At 38.5% G+C, this 24,217-nt stretch overlaps 2 protein-coding genes across 15 annotated transcripts in view; both read left to right on the top strand.

The window, feature by feature from the left end:
- ripor1 (RHO family interacting cell polarization regulator 1) overlaps positions 1–5,515 on the top strand; it is a 133,679-nt gene extending 128,164 nt beyond the window's left edge. For 10 of the 11 annotated variants that reach the window (XM_087292372.1, XM_087292365.1, XM_087292368.1 and 7 more), the window contains 3 exons: positions 32–115; positions 307–397; positions 4,166–5,515. In XM_087292372.1, the coding sequence (XP_087148498.1) occupies positions 32–115; positions 307–397; positions 4,166–4,263 (273 nt within the window). In that variant the 3' untranslated portion in view covers positions 4,264–5,515. 11 annotated transcript variants of the gene reach the window in all.
- Positions 5,516–7,689: 2,174 nt separating this feature from the next.
- ctcf (CCCTC-binding factor (zinc finger protein)) lies at positions 7,690–15,058 on the top strand. Of its 4 annotated transcripts, none has more exons than XM_087291856.1 (13): positions 7,700–8,845; positions 9,267–9,375; positions 9,870–10,436; positions 10,520–10,862; positions 10,955–11,125; positions 11,215–11,348; positions 11,511–11,631; positions 11,724–11,873; positions 12,007–12,167; positions 12,267–12,449; positions 12,541–12,682; positions 12,817–13,026; positions 13,117–15,058. In XM_087291856.1, exons 2-13 carry the CDS (start codon positions 9,352–9,354, stop codon positions 13,338–13,340), a joined length of 2,430 nt encoding a protein of 809 aa, XP_087147982.1. In that variant the 5' UTR covers positions 7,700–8,845; positions 9,267–9,351; the 3' UTR covers positions 13,341–15,058.
- Positions 15,059–24,217: the final 9,159 nt, after the last annotated feature.

A 24,217-nucleotide genomic window follows, 5' to 3' on the forward strand; every position in this document is an offset into this window, starting at 1 on the left:
TGCTCTCTCTCTCTCTCTTTCTCTCTGATAGGCGCTGGTGAGCTGTCTAGAGTTACTGGAGGATGAAAGCATTGAGACGCGAGTGTGTGGATGTAAAGCACTCGCATGTCTGAAGGTCAGCTCATGCATGTCTAAACAGCACTCGCTCAGCATTTCTTCTTTCCCCACAACGTTCACCTATACACACACATGCATAACATCAAAGCGCGCTGGTTAGATGTGCAATCAGATTATATGCAGCAGCATCTCAGTGTGGCGGAGGACTTTAACCGAAGTGTCCTGCTTTTCTGTGTTTGTGCATCACAGGCCAAAGAGAGCATCGAGCAGCTGGTGTATCTGTGCCGGACAGATAAGGAGGATGTGAGAGATGCTGCCAAACAAGCCCTGCTAGTGCTAGGTAAGCAAGCAGTGGACTAAACAACAGGAAATTGACTTGAGAAGGAAAGATCAGAAATAGAAGTAAAAGAACGGAGATGCTGTGAATTGAACTAATGGAGTCAAAATGTGTTTCATCAGAGCAACTTTTTGTGAAATTCGCTGTTTGGATGTAAAATAGGTTGATGTTGTAATTTCTTCTATAGATGTGATGAGTTTTCAAAAATGGTCAGACTGAATTAAATCATGAAGAAAACAACTTCTGGGGAAAAAACAAGCCTTATTGAAAGATTTTGGCTTCGCATATGCAATACTTCTGTGAACACTTTTTCTGAATTTGTCCACATTTTTATTTATTTATACAGGGACAATGTGCAACATGACATGCTGTGCCAGAGTTAGCTATAAAGCTAATTTGCATATGTAGTCCCTGGACAGCAAGTTGTAACAAATTTAACAATATTAAAAAATAGTACGAAATACACTTACAGTACAATATATACATCATAGTAAATAAAATGAAATCAAATCAGAATCAAATCAGTGGTTGCATATTTGATATTCTTTAAGCCAAATTTTAAGAACAGTTTTAAAATGATTAAAAATTGTACTTTCTCTGAAATGCACTGCTATTTTATTCCATCTTTCTGCTGCCCTGACTGAAAAAACCTGATTGTTCAAAAGCAGTTCTCTTAACTTTAACTGCACAAATACCTCTAACCAATGATCTAGTCTGTCTTATATTCAAACAATCACACATTGTTTGAGAAGTGGTGGTGCAAGATCATTAAATGTTTTGTACCTTAAACACATCAGCATAAAATAAAAAAAATTGTTAAATGTTAGTCATTTATCAAATCACATCAAAAGTTTCATTAAAAGATTAATTATATGAGAATTATTTTTATGAAAAATATATATGCATGCATTTAAGAATGTATGTATTTATGTGTTTAAACGTTTTGCCAATATACATAAAATAAGATATAAAACGATAAAATGGCCATAAACAAATTATACAATTCGTATATTTCATTCTCATGTTTTGAATCATCAATTCTGTTCTATAGTTTTTGATCATATATTTATTATGTTTAATTTATTTTTAAATTTAAATATTTTTAGATTTTAAATGTGACCCTTGACCTCAGCAGCTATTTTTCCATCGACTTATTTTTATGCGCATTTTGGATATGCGCAAAAATAATATTTATGGAAACGCCAAGATGCGCATAAATTTGGAAAATGTGCATAAAAAACCTTTGGGCAAAACTGAGTAAGATAAAATTTTTATTCGATAAGAAAAGATGCGCACAAACTACGATAGAAACACTACTACCGTACAAACTCCAGTATGCGCATTAAAAAAGGTCATGTGATTTTGTTATTAGAGATCATGTGATGACAAATGTGTGTGAATGGACAAACCAGTTGGCTGAGCACATTATAAAACATCTGAAATGTTGTTTTGGTCACTCTAAAACGCCTTACCATTTAAGTATTAGTGTAATTATATTATTAATGACCTCCAGCGAGTGTCTGTGCTCTGCGTCTGACACCTTCAAATGCTTCTCCTACTGCAGCAAATTCAGTTTTTACTGTTGATATTTGGCGCCAGTTAACCAGGAAGTGACGATTCTGTTCGCTTTAACTCATTGGATGGAAAGGCAGCTTTATTCGCACGTCTTTTATGCGATAATCCAGTTTTGCGCATAAAGTTCATTCGCATTTTTGGATACAAACATTGCACATTGTATGTGTAAAAATTTTAGATTTTGTTTTATAAAAAAACGAAAATAATTATAATTTGAGGTAAAGATCATGTTCTGTGATGTTTTTCTACATGTCTTAATGTAAATATATCAATACCAAGTATTGGATTAGTAATGTGCGTTGCTTAGAATTAAGTACTTAATTTAAACACCTTTAATACATTTTTTTTAATCAAATATTGTCCTATCCTAATAAAGTAATAAAAAAAATGATCCAGGATTACAAATTGTTATATTAAATTTATTTGAGTATAAATTTAATATAATATATGAATCCTAATGTGCAAGGGTGCATTAGGTAGTGCTGTCGCCTCACAGCAAGAAGGTCGCTGGTTCAAGTCTCGGCTGGGTCAGTTGGTGTTTCTGTGGGGAGTTTGCATGTTCTCCCTGCGTTTGCGTGGGTTTCCTCCGGGTGCTCTGGTTTCCCCCACAGTCCAAAGACATGTGGTACAGGTGAATTGGGTAGGCTAAATTGTCCGTAGTGTATGAGTGTAAATGAGTGTGTATGGATGTTTCCCAGAGATGAGTTGCAGCTGGAAGGGCATCAGCTACATAAAAATATATGCTGGATAAGTTGGCGGTTCATTCTGCTGCGGCAACCTCAGATTAATAAAGGGACTAAGCTGAAAAGAAAATTAATGAATGAAAACAAGCATATTTTAATTTTTTTTAATTCTAAACTCATCACATTATTTATAAAGCTGTAATAACTTTAAGTACACATTTGTGAAAAAAACACTTTGCTGTAAAATAGTTTGGTAAGCATTTTGAGAAAAATGTAAGGACTTATTTTGTTGCAACAAAAAGTGGTTATGATCACCATCTGACAAGCTAATCCAGCTTAAAATAGTGCTTAAAATGTCACTAAAATGCAGTATTTAAACCTTAAAATTTAATAGAAAATGAGGTGAATAACTGCAAAAAGGTCCAGGTCTTTTTTTAGAAACAAGAACCACCCCTTTCAATAGGCTGGCAACCAGCCAGGTAATCATGTCATTTACAATAAAAACAAATTTATCAAGTACATTTATTGTTATGCAATCAATAACATACATGATCGTACAAACAAGTGGACCAACTTCAGGTGTTGTTTAGTCTCAGCGGGTGACAATATTGTGTTCTCCTTAACACATGAAATATAAACGTTGCTTTATTAAACAAATCATGCAATTTCCTATTTTTTCCTACAACAGTAATTAACAATATTGAACTCAAATTCCTGTCTCTTTATTATTTAATAATAATAATGTAGAGCTTAACTTTTTGAAAGTTCATGGATAACAAAAATAGCCTAATTAGTATTAAAATTAACTTTAACATGGGCAACTTTTGGTGTTTCAAACCGTTTAATTCTTATTTTTCCATTCAAGAGTAAGGTCCAAGAATCAGAATAAAAGTTGGCCTACTTGCAGTGAAAGATGACTTTACTTTCGTCATATTGTATGTTTTCTTGCACAGCTGGATAATAAAGTGACAACTGTAAAGGAAACTATTAAAATTATGAACACTTAAAACTTGGCTGATTTATTTAGGATTGATATTTTCCACATGTATTTAGACTGAGAAAAGCTACTTAAGAGGGGCCATTTTCAATAATGAATTCAGGCCTGTAGTCAGCCTGGTGTAAAGGTGGTTACTTTTTCTCAAAAAGCTGATCTTTTTGCAGTTGTTCGCCTTATGTTCTATTTAATAATGAGATTTAAATACTGCATTTGAGTGATATTTTAACCACTATTATAAGCTGGATTAGCTTGTTGGATGGTCATCATAACCACATTTTTTGAGGTACCAAAAAAGTTAAAGTTTTAAATGAAACAGAAATGGTAACCTATTGTCATTTATTGGGCAAATAACAAACTGGCCAGCACATTCAACTTTCCTCATTCAGAATTTTGCCTTCTGAATAATAAAAAATTAAAACAAGTTATGCAAAATTCCTATTTTCCCCACAACACTAATTCACAACATTGAACTCAAATTCCTTTTTCTTTTTTGACTTTGTTTTGCTTGAATTGCAGGTGAGGAGGGAAAGATGGCTCATCGACACCTTGAGTCCTCACAAGATGGGATGTCCCGGCTCTTCTCCCCCGGCAGTATGGCCAGTACAGCGTTCTAACACAATCAACCGGGCCAAAAACAACACCTTCAAGTATCCTCACCATCATGTTCATGCCAGATACAAACTATTAAATACACACTAAACGACACACAAATCACACTCTCACAGATAGAGTGCCAGCGCTGTCCTCTAAAGATGTGGACGGATGCTATATACAATCATTGGACCAGAGGACTTGTATATTATTATTAACATTCTGGACATGGCCTAATAAGATGAACTACTGTAAAGTAATGTGGAAGTGGGTTTATAAACAACATGTGCTGCCTTATGATTGGGCCCAATGGAGTTGCCTTCACAATTCAAGGACGTTTTTCAGCAATGCAAGTGGTGACTGATAGCGACGGGAGATGAAGTGTTATTTTCACTTTAATAATGCAAGTAGATGGCGACTACCTGCCGAGTACAAGGAGAAACTGGTCGTCTGTAAGGAGTGCATATGTGTGTGTACATATAGATTGCAGAATGTACGTTGGTAAAGCAGGATGGGAATCATGGGAAGCGTTTCCTTATAAATCCCAAACTTTCATAGGGACCTTGTTGCCATAAAAGTGTAACAGTGCCATTCTATACTGTCATATGCTTTATTGATACAGAATATATATCTATATCCCATTGGAAGTGTAAATGTTTTGTGTTGTAATTTAGTTTTAATGTTGAAATGCTCAATGGCAAGCGCAGATTTCATTTGATTCACCATTTACTTCACTTGTAAGGCACTGGCGATGTAAAAGTGGTGTATTTTTGAAGATGTCATCATTATCATGAGTGAAAGCTATGGTGAATATTGCCTTTTGCGATGGGTTTGGGCAACCTCTTTATGCTCTTTATATTTGAATGATGTTCGACTCAGAGCATTTCTCCAGTGCTGCTAGACTGAAAGAGTTGGAGCCAGAGAAGGTTTGTTCATTTATTTTATTTAGTTTTTTATACGAATTCAATCTGTTCCAGACTTAAATATGACAAAGAAAACGCCTCTTCAGTGTACAAGTGCCTCGAATTAGCATGGGGAGCAAGAGAATGAGATAGATAGACTTAATTTAAAACTCAAGGACTGTGGTTTAGGATTGCAAACCGCAGAACAGATTTAAATAAATATATTTTTCATTATTATCTACAGATTGTGCAGCATTAAGGAAGTGATTTACTTTTGATTTTTGTTTTTTATTTACTCTAAATATGTATATTGTCTGACAAGGATATTGCTGACATCAACTGTAAAGGAAACTATTAAAATTATGAACACTTACACTTGGCTGATTTATTTTAGAGATTGATATTTTCCACATGTACAAGCACTAAGAAAAGCTACTTAAGAGGGGCCATTTTCAATAATGAATTCAGGCCTGTAGTCAGCCTGGTGTAAAGGTGGTTACTTTTTCTCAAAAAGCTGACCTTTTTGCAGTTATTTGCCTTATGTTCTATTTAATAATGAGATTTAAATACTGCATTTGAGTGACTTTTTATGCACTATTTTAAGCTGGATTAGCTTGTTGGTCAGCATAACTAGGGGTGTCCAGATCCGAAAATAAGGAACGTCCTGGATCTGTTTCTTCGCTTTTTAAAAACTTTTTTTATGTATTATAGCAGTATAAGATCATGTTTTGGTATTGGTAAATACTGAATATCAAACGACTCAGACTCGAGGGCAAAAAATAAAAAAACTGATCGGGACATCCCTGATAATAATCACACTTTTTGAGGTACTAAAAAAATATTTAAATAAAAAAAAATTTAAAAATCTGTATTGTCATTTATAACTATTTTCATTTATTGGTCACATAAATTTACCAGCACATTCAACTTTCCTCAGTCAAAATTTGGCCTTCTGAATAAGAATTTTTGACAATAATAATAATAATAATGTAGAACTTAACTTTTTGAAAGTTCATGGATAACAAAAATGGCCTAATTAGAATTAAAATTAACTTTAACATCGGCCGCTTTTGGTGCTTCAAACCTTATTTTTTTTCTTTTTCTTTCAAGAATAAGGTCCAAATTTCAGAATAAAATTTGGTCTACTTGTAGGGAAAGATGACTTCACTTCTGTCACATTGTATGTTTTCTTGCACAGCTGGATGTTAGATTCATGGGAAATAATTGTTTGGATTAAATGGATGCCTTCTTTGATGGGGTATTTCCACACTTTATGATGACATAGCAGTCATTCATTCATTTTCTTGTCGGCTTAGTCCCTTTATTAATCCAGGGTCGCCACAGCGGAATGAACCGCCAACTTATCCAGCAAGTTTTTACGCAGCGGATGCCCTTCCAGCCGCAACCTATTTCTGGTAAACATCCAAACACACACACACACTCATACACTACGGACAATTTAGCCTTAATTCACCTGTACCCCATGCCTTTGGACTGGGGGAAACCGGAGCACCCAGAGGAAACCCACGCAAATGCAGGGAGAACATGCAAACTCCACACAGAAAGCCAACTGAGCCGAGGCTCAAACCAGCGATCTTCTTGCTGTGAGGCGACAGCACTACCTACGGCATAGCAGTCAAAATAAGACAAATGTGCTCATGTACTGGACCTAATATCAGTGGAGGGATGAGCCTTGTGAACCATCCGAACCCCCCTAGCTACGGGTCTGGAATTGAATTTTAAGTTACAGAGCTATGGGGGAAAAAAAAGCCACTTAGTCCATTTCTGCATAAGAAGTTATACTTTTGAGTGAAATTATTAATGTTTTATTGCATTTTTGTGTACAAAATAACATCATGAAATTTATAAAAGTGTGTTAGTGAAAGAAACATGCCTGAAAACATGTAAACTGGTTGGAGGTACAATTTTATGTATCTTTTATTATTTAATTTTGCTAATTAATAACATTTCTCTCTAATTTAAAATATAAATGTTTTTATTAGACAACTGGGAATGTAACAATGACAATAGCAAAACTAAAAATGCCACTTTCAGATGTATTTAGGCTGTTTATTTTTAGTTATCGACGGTTATATAACACTGTTTTCGATAATTCAATTTAACAATACAGACCTTCACACTAACTCTTCTGATATTTCCAAGTTTAGTAGGTGGAAACAGTTTTCTTCTTTCTACTTATATATATATATATATATATATATATATATATATATATATATACATATATATATATATATATATATATATATATATATATATATATATATATATATATATATATATATATATGTTTCATATTGTAATAACAGTATCGTATGCTGTCATATTAAACAGAAAATGGATCCACAATTCACTGAACGTTACAAAAAAGAAAAAAAGAGCCCACATCCGTAATTCAAAAGTAGCGCCCCACACGGCCAATCCGGACACTGCCTGTGTTTACAGCCCTCCCCCTCGCCACCGCCCCCCTGCTTGACGCGCATGCGCAACAGTCGCTAAGGGCCGCCATTTTGTGCGGAGCCTACTCTGCAAAAGCGGGAGAGGATTAAAACCGCCGGAGGTGAAGGACGCAATTTTACTCCGTCTCGTACTGAAGGAAGAACAAACCCTGGGCTTTCTGTCGAAATCAACGCGAGAGTAAATCATCAAACGCAGGTAAAATAGCACTACTTTTCCGAAAGGGGGGAGTTTTGCAGGAGCTTTAATCGGCCTCTAGGTGTCACGATGGGGCTCCCAGTCCAGGCGGCTGGCGGGGGGTGTTTGTCTCCCTCTATCGTTATCGAAAATTTAGCAAAAAACATTTATAACCCAGAAGTTCGGGCTTCAGTCCTATTATTAAGCACTATTTAAACTATATCAGCCGGCATTTCGCCGAGATGCCATTATTTAACGTCAGGATGTTTGCTTCAATCTTTAGGCCAGGCGTCCATTTTCTGTTTCTTCTCTTTGTTTCCTGTCTTTAGAAACCCGCCGTTTCTGCACGCGCACTTAGCCAAGAAGCTAACGTGTCCCTGAAAGTTAACAGATTTCCAGTCCTGCCACACCCAAAACGGCTTAAAACATAAGTTGTGCATCCGCAAATGTGAAATCCTTAGTGTTTTAAGCGGAAAGTGTCCGGTTTTTGGTAGTAAGCCACGTTTTAGTGGCGCCCATCGCCGCGTTCGCGCCCCTCCTCGAGCAGTTAAATTCAAACCCGAGCCGATGAAACATTGACCCGGTTCCGCGAGAATAAAGTCCCATTACTGCGGCCTCCATTCGCTCCTTGGTCTTTATCGCTCATGTAATCCGAAATATCGCAACAAGCTTAAAAATAAACGCATCTTTGGTGGTTACAGCTTCAGTTCTACTGCCTCTGCTAACGCATTGCGCAGATTAAAATCAAACGAGGAAGATGCCTTTGCTAAATGACACCGATGGCCATTTTCGATAACTAAGACCGAGTCTCGCCGTGCTCTTCCCGAATCCCGGAGTTTATCACCTAAAAACAGCCGCAGTTGTCGAGCTCGGTGCGACCGCTCGCTCTTATTGAAAGACTAACCTCAAGCAACAAACGACTGAAGGGATAAAAACTGTAGAGAGCTCCCTCTACAACCCGACTGGTAGTGGTACAAAAACACGATTAACCATCTCAGAATGCCCTCTTGCTGTGGAAAACCATAAGGGTGTTTTGAAACGTGTGGAGGTAAGCACAGTGGACACAGTTGCACCGTTTTGTCTGTTTATTGTATCGGTGGCCAAATGCGCGCATTCATGAGGAAGTAGAAGAGAATCGGTTCAGATGATGCTTTCTGGCGCCGAATCAAGAGTTCAAAACCTGGCTTTGCTATAATGAAAGTCACATTCAAGTTTTGCAAGTTTTTGGAGATTTTGCGCTTATATTTATTATACTTATGGTTATTATATTTATGCAAAATGTAAATGGTAAATTTTTATTTTTACACGTCTGTGTAAATGTTTAATGAACATTTATGTGAGATGCGCTGTGTGCGATTTAATTAACATTAAATAGCATAAATGCGGTGTGATTTAGCTTTGACTTGTATGAAGTGTTAGATAAGTGTGGGTTATTTTGCACTTTGCTTGATTTTTTTGCATCCCAACAGGTTGAGTCAGGTAGTAAGAAGCAGAGTTAAGGCAGATAGGTCATTCATCGGAGACAGAAAGTGGTCGAGGCGCAGTGGTAGAGAGATGAAGTGTTCCATATTGGTGCAGGTAAACTCACAGTATACTGTACAAAAAATGAGGTAAAGTTGGTTTTAAATGTGCACATTCGTTTAGTGACAACTTGTGACATTCTCCATATATTGTTTACCATGGTACTTTGGAATATTCAGCTTGAAATCACATGCAAGTATGACTTCAAAACATTAGCACTGTTTATATGACTGGAAACGATGGTGTACTTTAATGGTCATTTGGCTGCTAATTTGATTTCGCTATTTAGAATATGCAAACAACACTTTTCTAATATTATATTATTAAGAAGAAAGTATGAATGTACAAATATAAAACCAACTTTACCTCAATTGCACAATCACCAAAACCATGGATGTCTTGGGAAGTGCAAACTCAACGCTGTTATATACCAGTTGCAATGTTGATAGCAGCCTGTCTCGGAGCGAGTAAGTAAATGCAGTTGAGATTGTAGACAGGAAGGAGAAATTTCCTAAATTCTCTCTGCTAATTTGTGATTTTAACCAATGTAGGTATTACCCATGGAAGGGGGACCGACTGAGGCCGTGGTGGAAGATGCAGGGGATGCTTTCAAGGCCAAGGAGTGCAAGACATACCAAAGGAGGCGGGAAGATGAGGAGGTGGGAGCCGAGCTGCTGCAGGCTGCTGTGATTGAGCAAGCACAGGCTGAAGTAGAGCCTGTGGTGGAGGCCCAGCAACAGCTGGTTGAGAGTGTAGTTAGTGTCAACAGCAGCGTGGACATGATGATGATGGAAACCCTGGACCCTGCCTTGCTGCAGATGAAGACAGAAGTCATGGAGGCTGCCGTTGGGGCACCTGTCGCTGTGGCTGGTGCTGCTCATGAAGCCACAGTCACTACAGTCGATGATACACAGATCATCACCCTGCAGGTGGTGAATATGGAGGAGCAGCAGTTGGGCTTGGGAGAGCTGCAGCTGGTGCAGGTGCCTGTTTCTGCTGTGCCTGTCACCGCCGCCACTGTGGAAGAGCTGCAGGGGACACTGGTGGATGCAACTGCCATGCCTAAAGATGGGGAGCCGGTCATCTGTCACACCCTGCCATTGCCTGAGGGCTTTCAGGTTTGTGATCTGTTTTGGTTGTGAATAGATGGTATGTTTTAGAGGGACCACCTTGTGAATCTTAATGTTCTTTTCTTTTTCAGGTGGTCAAAGTGGGTGCAAACGGAGAAGTAGAAACTGTGGAGCAAGATGAGCTCCAGCCCCAAGACGATCAGCCTCCGCATCAGGAGGAGGAAGAAGAAATGGCTGAACCCCAAAATGAAGACCCCGCCTGGTCCAAAGATCCCGACTACACACCTCCTGTTAAAAAGGTCAAGAAGACGAAGAAGAGCAAGCTGCGCTACAACACAGAGGGTGATAAAGACATGGATGTGTCTGTGTATGATTTCGAGGAGGAGCAGCAGGAGGGTCTGCTTTCTGAAGTCAATGCTGAGAAAGTTGTGGGTAACATGAAACCACCCAAACCAACCAAAATCAAGAAGAAAGGTGAGTGTGTGATATTTGCTGAACGAATGATTCGCGGCTTGTATGATATCAATGTCAGATCTGCTTTGAGCTAAATCATTTGCTTTGTGCAGGTGTTAAGAAGACATTCCAGTGTGAGCTGTGCAGTTACACTTGCCCACGCCGGTCCAATCTGGACCGCCACATGAAGAGCCACACAGACGAGAGGCCTCACAAGTGCCATCTTTGCGGACGAGCATTTAGGACTGTGACTTTGCTGAGGAACCATCTTAATACCCACACAGGTACATACCCTGGAGTATTACAGTTAGGTATAAAGGTCTTTGAGTTTCTAGATAATTAGGAATTAACTTTTTTTTATTTTTCCTGACAGGCACCAGACCACATAAGTGCACTGACTGTGACATGGCCTTTGTCACCAGTGGAGAGCTGGTGCGACACAGACGCTACAAGCACACTCATGAGAAACCGTTCAAGTGCTCTATGTGTGACTACGCCAGTGTAGAGGTTGGTCTGATAGCATTTCATACAGAATGCGTAAATGATAATACTTAATACATATAAGGGGTAATTCATTAATATGCAATAATTGTATTAAGGTCTAGTGTGTGTGGTAAAATAGTCATGTGAATGATGAATTGAACGAAATGTTGTCTTGAAATGTTGCAGGTTAGCAAGCTGAAGCGCCACATTCGCTCCCACACAGGAGAGCGTCCGTTCCAGTGCAGTCTGTGCAGTTATGCCAGCAGAGATACATACAAGCTGAAGAGACACATGAGGACCCACTCAGGTTAGCAGAGGCTTGCTTTACTGCTGAATTCACTTTTTTAAATTCATTTGTTGATCTCTTATTTTAGTATTGACTTTTTGATTGTCCAACAGGAGAGAAGCCCTATGAGTGCTATATCTGTCATGCACGGTTTACCCAGAGTGGCACCATGAAGATGCACATTCTGCAGAAGCACACAGAAAATGTGGCGAAATTTCACTGCCCTCACTGCGACACCGTCATTGCCCGCAAGAGTGATCTTGGTAAAACTGCTTTCTTCAGCTTGTACTACTTTGTAATCTTTTATAGTTCTAGTAGCATTGTTAATATCTTTTTAGAGTTTATTCTTCTTGTTGTGTATTAAAGTTTACCTGTTTAAATCTGTGTCCCTTACAGGTGTGCATCTCCGTAAGCAGCATTCCTACATTGAACAGGGCAGAAAGTGCCGTTACTGTGATGCTGTGTTCCACGAGCGCTACGCTCTTATCCAGCATCAGAAATCCCACAAAAATGAGAAACGCTTCAAGTGTGATCAGTGTGACTATGCATGCCGCCAGGTCAGAAAGCTGACAATTGTTTACTGAAGTTCACTTTAAGCATTCATTAATTATGTGTAGAGAACTTTCTCACTTACTCCACTGTGTGCTTGCTAACAGGAGCGTCACATGGTCATGCACAAGCGCACACATACTGGGGAGAAGCCATATGCCTGCAGCCAATGTGAGAAGACCTTTAGGCAGAAACAGCTGTTGGACATGCACTTTCGCCGCTATCATGACCCCAACTTTGTACCCACATCCTTTGTATGCACCAAGTGCGGAAAGACCTTCACTCGCAGGGTATGATATATGATAAGAGGCCCGATCATTTGCCAGGAGGCCACTTGTTGCAGTGAATAGTGTTTAACAAATTGTTTGTGTCTCTGAACAGAATACCATGGCAAGACATGCAGAGAACTGCACTGGTATGGATTCTGCTGATGGAGAGAACGGAACTCCACCCAAAAGGGGCCGTGGAGGCAGAAAGAGGAAGATGCGGTCTAGAAAGGATGATGACGATGATGATGACAGTGGTCAGTAGCTTGGCTTTTTTGTCTCTTTACTCCTCTATTAGTTCAACAATTGCCTGAACATGAAGTCAGATTGTTTGATCATCATTTAACTCGATGGGATCTTTATAATTTACATCATGGTCTAAATTACCCAGATGAGCATGGTGAACCTGACCTTGATGACATTGATGAAGAGGATGAGGATGACCTTCTTGATGAAGACCAGATGGGTTTGCTAGACCAGGCTCCACCCAGTGTTCCAATCCCCGCACCAGCTGAGCCACCAATCAAGAGGAAACGGGGCAGACCCCCTAAGAACGCACCCAAGGTCTCTCCTACCAAGTCCATTACCAAAACCACCACAGGTAATGTGTTCTCCACTGCATGTTAATGCAGACCTTTCAGAATCTTTTAAACAGGTTAAACTAAACGATTCTGTCTGTTTCTCCTGACAGCTGCTGCCATTATCCAGGTGGAGGATGAAAGCACAGGGGCCATTGAGAACATCATTGTGAAGAAGGAGCCAGAGGGCACTGACGCAGTTGTAGCTGCCCAGCCGATCATAGAGGAAGTGGAGGCGGTTGAGGCCGATGTAGAAACGGTGCAGTTAACAGTCCCAGAAGCTGCACCTAACGGTGATCTTACTCCTGAAATGATCCTTAGCATGATGGACCGGTGATCTGGGGATACGTGTACACACACAGGCTGATCACCCATGCTTGCATAAATGCACATCCCCATATGCGTCCCTTGAATATATATATATATATATCTCTATCTATTTACACATGCTCACATACTTCACTTTCCTCACCTCCTTTAATACTGCGCTGTGTCCTAATGTCCTGCATCAAGATTCTTAAGGACTCCATTATTCCACTGTTTGCTACAAAACCCCAAATGCCCGATGTCCTAAAGTTCTTACACAGTGTCTTCTCATGACGATCACAAAACTGAGCTTTTCTACTGTTCCCGTCACACCAGTAGTTCATTGTACGTGGTGGGATGATTTTTTTTTTGAGAGCAGAAGTGTGCTCGTGACATACATCTAGACTTTCTTTACCATGCTAACCAACCGTTTTCATTTGACAATTCAAATCTGACATTACCACGGCAATATTGAGAGATGATATATCATTTTGTGCCTGGTCGAGCATTGACTTTCCTCAATTTGCTTCACTGCTGTAGAAATGGGTGTTTTTGCCCCATCTGTCTGAGAAAATCCTCTCAATGTTTGACATTTATGATGACTTTCTTTGCTGTTTGTTCCTCATGTGCTCTTTCACTGGTCACAGTTGATAATGTTAGAGAGCGTAGAAATGTAGCCATCAGATTATCAAGCCAGGGACGATGACATCCATCCATTCATAAGTTCAACAAAAGAAAAAGAAAACCTGCGGTTGATAAAGTTGTATAAAAAAGGTAATCTTGGCTAGTCTTGCTTGTAAATAATTTTTATTTTCTGTTTTATTATGAACGTTTTAATCTTTTTCTAGTGAATTGATCACCTTGAATGCTAGGGCAATGGCTTTTAACGGTAGTTGTTTGGAAACATGCCACTGAAGGCTTTCAAATTACTTGTGGGGAAAAAAATAAAAGCCTGAAAAATCATGTAGGCTGCATATAACCCCTTTTCTTCTCTGTCCTTCTGTAGCTTGAATTTGTGCATTTGAGTCTGCTCCACTCGCTTGATGGGGAGGGTTGCTTAATCTCTTTAACCAGCGCTTTACAGGGCGAAGAGTGGCTTTTAATGTTGTTCCACCTGACGAATAGGCTTCCATGTTGGATTTTGTTCTAGCTTTTGTAAAAGGAGGAAAAGGGACAGAACTGGGCAGGTACAGCGAGAAGCGCATGTCTCCGATCGCTTGGATCCATTTCCATGTGTGGTCATGTTCCCGACAGCCACCCCAAATTTGAAAGCGTGATCCAAGTTTATGATTTCATGGGATTCTGAGAGGAGACGTAAAGTTTACAATAGGTTTTTCAGACCACATTTAATTTAAGAAGTTTAATACGAGTGTTCGAGGAAGCTATTTTGATACAAAATGTTTCTAGAAGGGGAAGCTTGGATAGGATATTTGTAAAAAAAAAAGTTTGTCACTTGTTCAAAAGAGCAATGTCCTTTTATTTCTGAACTTTTGTTTTTCTGATTGAGAATGAAGTTTTTCTCCAACATGTAATTGCATTTAAATTGCTTTTTTTTTTTTTTTTTTTTTTTTTTTAAGCTCTTAAAATTCTAGGTTAATGCTTTTTTTTACACCTAGCTGTACTGTGTGAATTTTACAATGATCAGAAAACCAACCTTATAAAGACATTTATTATGGCTGGGTGGGGTGTAGAGGTAAGATGGTGTAGAGAATGTATTGCTGTACAGCTAATAAAAAAATATTGTCCTAATTCCATGTGTGTTTGTTTTTTTTTTAGTTGCCATTTTTCGATGGGTACTTGATGCATCTCAAAATCTAATACTTTACATTTGTACACCTACAATCTACAAACATATAATCTTAATCTACAAATTTATAATCTTAATCTACAATTTTATAATCTTAATGATTATGTTTTCACAACAGGCCAATTTCAGAGCAGATTCACTTTGAAATGTAGTAAACATAACGGGTAAGAAAAAATATTTCTTTTGTATTTGGAAACTAGTAACTATTGGTAACAAAAATATGAATTTACTATCTTTTTTAAACAAATATTACATTATTATTGTGTTGATTTAATTATTTTACATTAAAAGTGTGCATGGGAAACCCACAAAGCAAGCTCAAGTCATGCAGAAATTCCCATAATAATCTCTAAAGCTAAATGAATGTATTGTGTTTATTAAATGTATTACATTTTTAAGTGGACACTTAAACATTTCTACCAGTGACTACTGTGTTCCTTACTTTAACAGAAACGTTTAATTGGTGTGTGTACTTTGTTTATCTGTTTACTTGCATGATAATTTATTGTAACTGACAGAAGGGGTGTTTTTTCTTCTGTGTGTTAGCATGCAGGCTATGTTCATTTTGGAGTGTTGTATTTTTTTAAACGGTCTGTGACCTTTTAGCAGAAGGACACTAGTTATGTTTCCATCCAATGATGTGAATTAAACATGCACAAATCACTAACCACGGCCTCTTTCAAGGCATATTATTGTTATTATGTAGATATTAAATGTTAATTTAAAATTACTCTAAAAAAGAAATAAATAAAAACACCTCAGTTTTAGGAATTACAATAAAAAACTATTTCCCCTGTTATTGTACTCTTTAATTCCCAGCATAAAAACACGAGGTCAGAAAATCACCAAACATCAAGTCACTTACTTTAGCCAATAAACTTCATATATTTTCATCATTCTTGATCACCTAATTCAGATCAGCTTTTATGGCTGCACAATATAAACTTCCAGGATGTCCCTAACACACAGGCACGTTGATGTACAGTTAAAGTCATTGTTATTAATTGAAATTTGTATTCTTTTTAAACATTTCCCAAGTGCTGTTTAACAGATCAATGACATTTTCACAGAATTTCCTAATATATTTTTCCTTCTGACTGGGGAAAGCATTTTAGTCAACATTATTACTCCATTAAGATTTTGTGTCCTCTTTCTGATTGGCTACAGATCAAGCAACAACTGTTGTCCAATGACTTGGTTTACATAGTTAAGCCTTTAAATTGCGCTTTAAACTGAATACTGTTATCTTAAAAAACAAGTAAATGCATAATATGCACTGTCACCAAAGAAAAATGAGTTGTTTTAAATTATTTATTAAAACTATTATGTTGTCTTCTCTCTGGCGACGCAGTGGTGCAGGAGGTAGTGTTGTTGCCTCACAGCAAGAAGGTAGCTGGTTCGAGCCTCGGCTGGGTCAGTTGGTGTTTCTGGAGTTTACATGTTCTCCCTGTGTTTGCGTGGGTTTCCTCCAGGTGCTCTGGTTTTCCGCACAGTCGAAAGACATGCGGTACGGGTGAATTGGGTAGGCTAAATTGTCCGTAGTGTATGAGTGTGTGTTGATGGGCATTCGCTGCATAAAAACGTGCTAGATAAGTTGGCGGTTCATTCCGCTGTGGTGACCCTACAGTATATTAAACTACAGTATATATATATATATATATATATATATATATATATATATATATATATATATATATATATATATATATATATATATGTCAGAATTGGTACCCCCCATCCCCCCCACACACACACGATTTTGTATTGTATAACGGAGAAATTGTTTCAATACATTTTTAAACAAAATAGTTTTAATAACTCATTTCTAATAACTGATTTATTTTATCTGCCATTATGACAGTAAATAATATTTTACTAGATATTTTCCAATTCTATACACTATTATGCACTTCTAAGTGACATTTAAAGGCTTAAATAGGTTAATTAGATTAGCCAGGCAGGTTAGGGTAATTAGTAAAGTTATTGATAGTTTGTTCTTTAGACTATAGAAGAGTATATAGCATAAAGGGGCTCATAATTTTGACCTTAAAATGGTCTTTAAAAAACTGAAAATAGTTTTTATTCTATCCGAAATAAAACAAATAAGACTTCCTAAAGAAGTAATAATATTATCAGACATACTGTGAAACTTTCCTTGCTCTGTTAAACATCATTTATGAACTATTGTATATAAACTGTTAACACATTTTTTTCTGTCAGTGGCCTACATTTGAAAGAAATCTATTTGTTGAACATGCTGCCTTTATATAGGGGAGAGTTGGGGGACGGTTGCAACATGGAGCTGCAACAAGACTTATTCCTCCATTCAGGATTAAGAGTGTTGATATTTATACTACTTATTCTTAAAGTCTCCTTCAATCTGAGATAAATCAGCCATATGTGGCCATTCCTTCACTATAAGACATATTTTTAGGTAAAAATAAAAATAATTTTTTTAATGATCAAAGTTTCTCATTCTGTCTAATCTGTTTTTATAAAAAAATTAATTTGTATAATTGAAATCATTTTTTCTTAATATTAAATAGTTGTGGCTGTCAAGCATTAAAGCTGTTGTATCTCGCTAGCATAGACAGTTTAATCAGGGTTGACAGGGTTGGGACAGTTGCAACTGTCCCCAGCTACAAAACTCATTTAAAAGCTTGACATTTTAACAATGTACAATTTTAATTCTATCACAATTTTAATGTAATTTAATTTGACAAAAAATTATTATTTGATAAATTCATTTCAAAGTTCAAAGAAGTAGTTTAGTAAAGGTTCAGTTTAAATTACAAAAAAAATGTGTTGTTTTTTACGCCTAATAATTGGCTGTTGCTTGTTCTTTTATGGTCTGTACATATATGGCCAATTTAACACATTTAACTGTTTACCAAAAAAAAAAAAATAGAATAAAATCCAACCTGATGTTTTTTGAAATATGTAGCCAAAGCTACGCATGGCTTCATTTCATTTTTTAAAATGAACGTTAGGGGGTGGTTGTATGACACTGTTCCTTTTTGCGCTTACCAGCTGACCGCTTACCTCTGTATGAACATCTTTCCCACTACCAGTTTGTACCAGTTTTTTTACCAGTTTGTCCCATTAGCTCACCATGTACATCAGTGGACTTGACACGCAGATGAGTTGACCATGACGACAGTGTTCAAGTCTGGTGAAGAATGGTTCCAGAAATCAGGTGAGACAAAAACAGAATGCAATAAATATAATAAACAAGTAAATAGGGTGAGAATGTGGTAAAATCTGAAAACATGGTAAAAATCAGGGGGCTTCTCTTTTTCTGGATTGCTTTTGAAAATTGTTGGTATTGTTTAGGGAAGTGGGTTTGCAGGTCAATTAATACAATTGGTTGGATTAAGGAAAGGAGGAAGGTGGGTAAGTTGATCGGTCAGTCAGTCAGTCAGTTGACAGCGCCCTCTAATGGATTTACGTGAGAAGAGCAGGAGCAATTGGCATTCGCGAGAGAAATTTGGAGTAAGGGGAAGCTGCAGGCCCGGAGACCCAACTGCACGCTCAGACCTGCGCGCACAGACCTGCACTTCCAGACCAGACAGTGCCCCCTGCTGTTGGGTTGGGTGAAGCAGCAGGTACGGAGACCCAACTGCACACTCAGACCAGCACTTTCTAGCAAGTAGCAACATCAGAAACGCCAGTAAGGTTATTGATTATTAAAGCGATTCCTGAAAATGACCAAGTTTTATGGCATGAATCAATGTGGTGTAAAATATTACACTAACAAACAATTATTGCAGTGTTTGATTTGATCAAAATTAGTGTCAAAAGAGCATTATTTTATGATATTTTTGTATTATTGTACCATTCTGGGACAATTTTCTAACAATGTTTTCTGGCAAAATAAAAAAAAACTTTAAAGTAAAAATGTTAAAATAAAATGTTGGCTATAGCACAATTATTAATTGTAACTTATTTTAGTGCTGTATAGGTCTACTGTTCATATTACTGTATTATCTATCTGAAAGTGCTACGAAAGACAATAACAGTAACACAATAACACTTTATCAATTATTATGTAATAAGTTCTGTAATGATTACAAACACGTTTTTTGGAAATCAAAATATCAGTTAATCTGCATAGAATTTACAATATGAGCTCTCTTAGGTGAAATCAAAAATAATTTGCTTGTGGTTTGTATTTTTCCCAAATTTATATTACTTTTAAAAAGTGGGTCTCTGCCAACACTAATACAATGTGCCAAAGACTGCAGATATTTTCAGTTTTTTGCTCTTGTAATGAAAAATCTCCCCAATAAGAATGTAAAGCACTTATTTTCTGCGTAAAAAATAATTTTTACTCCAATTATTATTTTTCACAATTTTTCTATGCATTGTTTACAACTTGACTTGTAGGACCTCATGAAAAAATACACAAAAATAAAGTTTGTTGTGAGACAATTACTTAGAGTACTATAATTGTATGTGAAGAAATGTATTGTATATGAAGATGAAAATATAATAATATTTTTTTGTATATGAAGTCTGAAAATATTGAAGTAACTGAACAATATCTATTTACAAATACAATTAATAAAAATACAACAGAATTAATGCATTTGAATCAAAAATCTAGTATGTTTAATATTTCATATAATAATCTATTCAATCATAGCCTAATATTTTATAGTAGAAAAATAGTTTAAATTACAATTTAGAAGCAGCTGAAATCAGGTTAGTCGATCTTTTAAACAGCAGGTGGCACTGTGAAGGTCTGGAAGTGCAGGTCTAGCTGTCTGAGCGAGCAGGTCTGAGCGTGCAGTTGGGTCTCCGGGCCTGCAGCTTCATACTATTGTGATGTCAAAAAGTGTACACAGCAGCCTCTGGTAGATTTTTGGGTTTTTGCAACTGTCCCCCTGCTTGGTTCAGTTGTAATGTTTGACTTTGTCTGTTCAAGTTTAAATTCTGCATTTTTTCATCATGTGTACACATATTATAGCAACGTGGGTGGGTGTCCAATAGATGTGGGTTTATTTTGGGTTTCCACAAAAAAACTGTCTGTGAGAAACTGAACTGAAACTGCCCCCACTCTCCCTATATGGGCGCCACGGTGGCGCAGTGGGTAGCACAATCACCTCACAGCAAGAAGTCGCTGGTTTGAGCCTTGGCTGGGTCAATTGGCATTTCTGTGTGGAGTTTGCATGTTCTCCCAGTGTTCATGTGGGTTTCCTCTGGGTGCTCCGGTTTCCTCCACAAGTCCAAAGACAAGTGGTATAGGTGAATTGGGTAAGCTAAATTGTTTGTAGTGTATGTGTGTAAATGAGTGTGTATTGATGTTTCCCAGTGATGGGTTGCAGCTGAAAGGGCATCCGCTGTGTAAAACATGTGCTGGATAAGTTGGCGGTTCATTCCCCATATTATTAAAGAAACTAAGCCGAAAAGAAAATTAATGAATGAATATATATTGTAATGACCTGGCCCACAGCAGTATAGCCAGGTGCATCATGGGAGATGGTTTAAAGTTGTTTTATGTGTTATATGGGTTAAATGCATGGGTTGGTTTGTTATAAACTTTATCTGTGTTTGTGTTTAAGTTGGCTTCCGTGTTTTAAGCCCAATATTTCCTTGGTTTATAAAAATATTGGCTGTCACCATTAATGAGAATGGTGTGTAAAGAAAGCACCCTAGTGGTTCGGCCTTGTTATTTGCTGTTCATGTTTAGAAGCTCAGAATAATAGGTAATATGACAGTGCTACCTCTTACCTGCTTATTCTGCTAGATTGCTGCAAACTGAGACACACATAATTGTGTGGTGTATGGGACATGAGTGTTATATTCTCTGTCACTTGAGGAAGCTAAGTTATGTGCAATAGATGCTTGCACCCTGCTAGTCATTTTCGGGTAAATGAACAGTTTAGCTAGGTGATAATAGTTCCAGTTGCCTACATACAGAAACTGATACAGTGGTGTCAGAAGTGGGATTCAGGCTGTTAAGAAAATGCCATCATGGAGCGAAATATAGGCGAATTAGAGTGTGTTATTTGAGAAAATAACATTACCTTAAGACGTCTGTCAAGAGAGACTATGCAGAGGGACCAGGCTTCATATCAGTCAGATGGTGCCAGTTTGCCACGGGTTGTGTACCAAACACCAGTTCAGTCCAGCCCCAAGTCCCCGGCCATGGGGGAGATTGCCTCAGGGAAACGACCCCGGGGTGAGACAATGAGGGAATCCTCACCCTGGTCCCTGGCACCCCTTCATGAAGTTTACCCAATCTTGGGATGCTGCGGACCTGCCAGAGGACTGTATCTGGACTGTGTGGTTGACGGAAAGCCCTGTAGCGCCCTGGTGGACACAGGATCTACAATCTGCTTGTTACGAAAGGGACTATTACCAGGAGCTGATGGCTTCTTGCAGAGAACTGGACCCCCACTAATACTGAATTGCTTACAGTCACAGGAGAAATGACAGTGATGGCAGGGAAGAAGCTATTGCCTGTAGTTGTGGGGACAAGTCAGACAAGTCGTGAGTTTTGGCTCGCTGACATTAAAGATAAATGTACTGTTGGTTTAGACCTGTTGGCCCACTTGGGGCGTGTTGATGTGCCAGGGGCTGCCCTTTGCCTCAATAACCAGACTCTCCCACTCCAATCAGGTCAGAGAATTTATAATAAACCTGCCATCCTGCAACAGTTGTCTAAGGGTTCGAGCTCACTGGCTCCATTCCCCAGCCCTCACTTGCTAGCTGTGAAAACTCCAGATGGGTCCTGTGGGAACCTGGCAGTACAGAACCACATACCCCAGCCACTATCACTGCAAGTTCTAACCTCAACTGAGACTGTTGCTGCTGTTGAGGAGCTGAGGTGGCGGTGTGGAGAGCGTTTAAGTGTGCGACAACGAGAGCAATTACAATGTTGAGAGATTTTATGGACACTTTTGACCAGGCTATCCTCAATTTAAAAGAGGTACTGACAGCCACCCGCAACGCGGGACTGCGGTTGAATCCAGCTAAGTGCAACTTGCTCACCCGTCTGACACAGTTTCTGGGGCATGTAGTCAGTGAAAGCGGGGTTAAACTGACCCAGAAAAGGTGGCTGTGGTGAAGGACTGACCACCACCAACCAACATTACTGAGCTTAAGAGCTTTCTAGGCCTCGCCTCCTATCACAGGAGGTTTGTTAGGGACTTTTCAACCATTGCTAGCCCTTTGCGTCGGCTGACAGAAAAGAGAAAACATTTCAGTTGGTAGTAATTCAGGGCTGAGGACTGTGCGGTGGCTTTAAGACAGCTAAAAGATGCCCTCACTGATGCTCCGGTCCTAGCATTCCCTGACCCCAGCCAGCCATTCCTGGTGGACACTGATGCCAGTAATGTGGGGGTGGAGGCTATACTTTACCAACAAGGAGAGACAGGAGAGCAAGTGGTAGCCAATTGCAGCCTCAGTCGTCCAGAGAGGAACTACTGTGTCACTCGAAAAGAGTTGCTGGCAGTGGTCCTGGCTGTCACTTCAGGCCCTATTTATTGGGCAACAAGTTCACACTGAGAACTGTTTATGCTATCCTCACCTGGATGCAAAATTTCTGCCTGAAGGCCAGGTGGCAAGGTGGTTGGAAATACTGCAGGAGTATGACTGTGAAAATCAGTTGTCTCCCAAACTGACTCATCATTGGCAAGGGCCAGGTGAGATCTTGAACCAAATATCGGATGTGGTCTTTTGGGTTCGAATGCCAGGACGGGGTAGGCGGGTGGTGCTACACAAGGCCCGGTTGGTACTGTATCACCTGCTGGCCCCAGGAAAAAGAACTGGTGAAGGCCAAGATGGCATGCCACTACAGTCCCCCGGTGTTGAAATGGACAATGTTGGACTTAGGACTGAGCCTAGCACTGGGGGTGGAACACCAAGAAGGTCGGAGCATGTTCGGCACGAGCCTTGACACCTGTTAGACTTTGTTGTGAAAGATTAGGGTTGTGGGTACAGTAACCCTCTTGGGAGGGGGTGATGTAATGACCTGGCCCTCAGCAGTATAGGCAGGTGCATCATAGGAGATGGTTTAAAGTTGTTTTATGTGTTATATTGGTTAAATGCATGGGTTGGTTTGTTATAAACTTTATCTGTGTTTGTGTTTAAGTTGGCTTCCGTGTTTTAAGCCCAATATTTCCTTGGTTTATAAAAATATTGGCTGTCACCATTAATGAGAATGGTGTGTAAAGGAACCACCCTAGTGGTTCGGTCCTGTTATGGGCTGTTCATGTTTAGAAGCTCAGGATAAAAGGTGAATTAACAGTGCTACCACCTACCTGCTTATTCTGCTAGAATGTTGCAAACAGAGACACTCAGAATCATGCGTTGTATGGGCCATGAGTGTTATTTTCTCTGTCACATGAGGAAACTAAGTTGTGCGTTGTAGATACTTGCACCCTGCTAGTCGTTTTAGAGTAAATAGTTTAGCTAGGTTATATTAGCTCCAGTTGCCCACATAGAGCAGATGTTACTATATATAGATATTGTTCTTGAACTTTTCCCCCTTTATGAGGAAAAACTTTTGGAATTCTATAAAACTCTTCAGCATTTCTTATTTTGGCTGATTTAAACAATTATAAACATCATAAAACAGAAACATTTTGATGTTCCGATATCGACACCTAGAAAAATCACTTCCTGCCCTCTGAATATCTATCATCAATGTGAAGACAACCTATTAAAAGTACTTCATCATAAACAAATAACAATCTCTACAACTTTCAGGCAATTTTTAATGTGATTAGATCAAAATGTTCATAAAAACAGGTAGATGGAAACCTAGACTGACAGTTAGGCGTAGTGCCAGTAATTCAGAATTAGTCAGAAGGGTTTTCACAGTTTCAAGATGAACCTTACTCGAAAAATGCTTATTTAGCAATTTTACTTTCTTCAGTCAGCATTTATCTATTCGTATTTTTAAAAACGGTTTACGAAAATGCAACCTGACACATCTGTGAAGCACAAAGCCTCTGCCAAATGTCAATAGGTCAATAATTTGCCAAAAGGTGTCACACTAATCTCTGACTGAAGCGTCACACATTAACCTCATTTGCAAATATTGGTGTATTTGATTTACATCGGCCTATAAATGATTGTTGTATGTGTGAAAT

This window comes from Danio rerio, chromosome 18 (assembly GCF_052040795.2).
Source record: "Danio rerio strain M-AB ecotype USA chromosome 18, GRCz13ab, whole genome shotgun sequence".
Classification (NCBI taxonomy): Eukaryota; Metazoa; Chordata; class Actinopteri; order Cypriniformes; family Danionidae; genus Danio; species Danio rerio.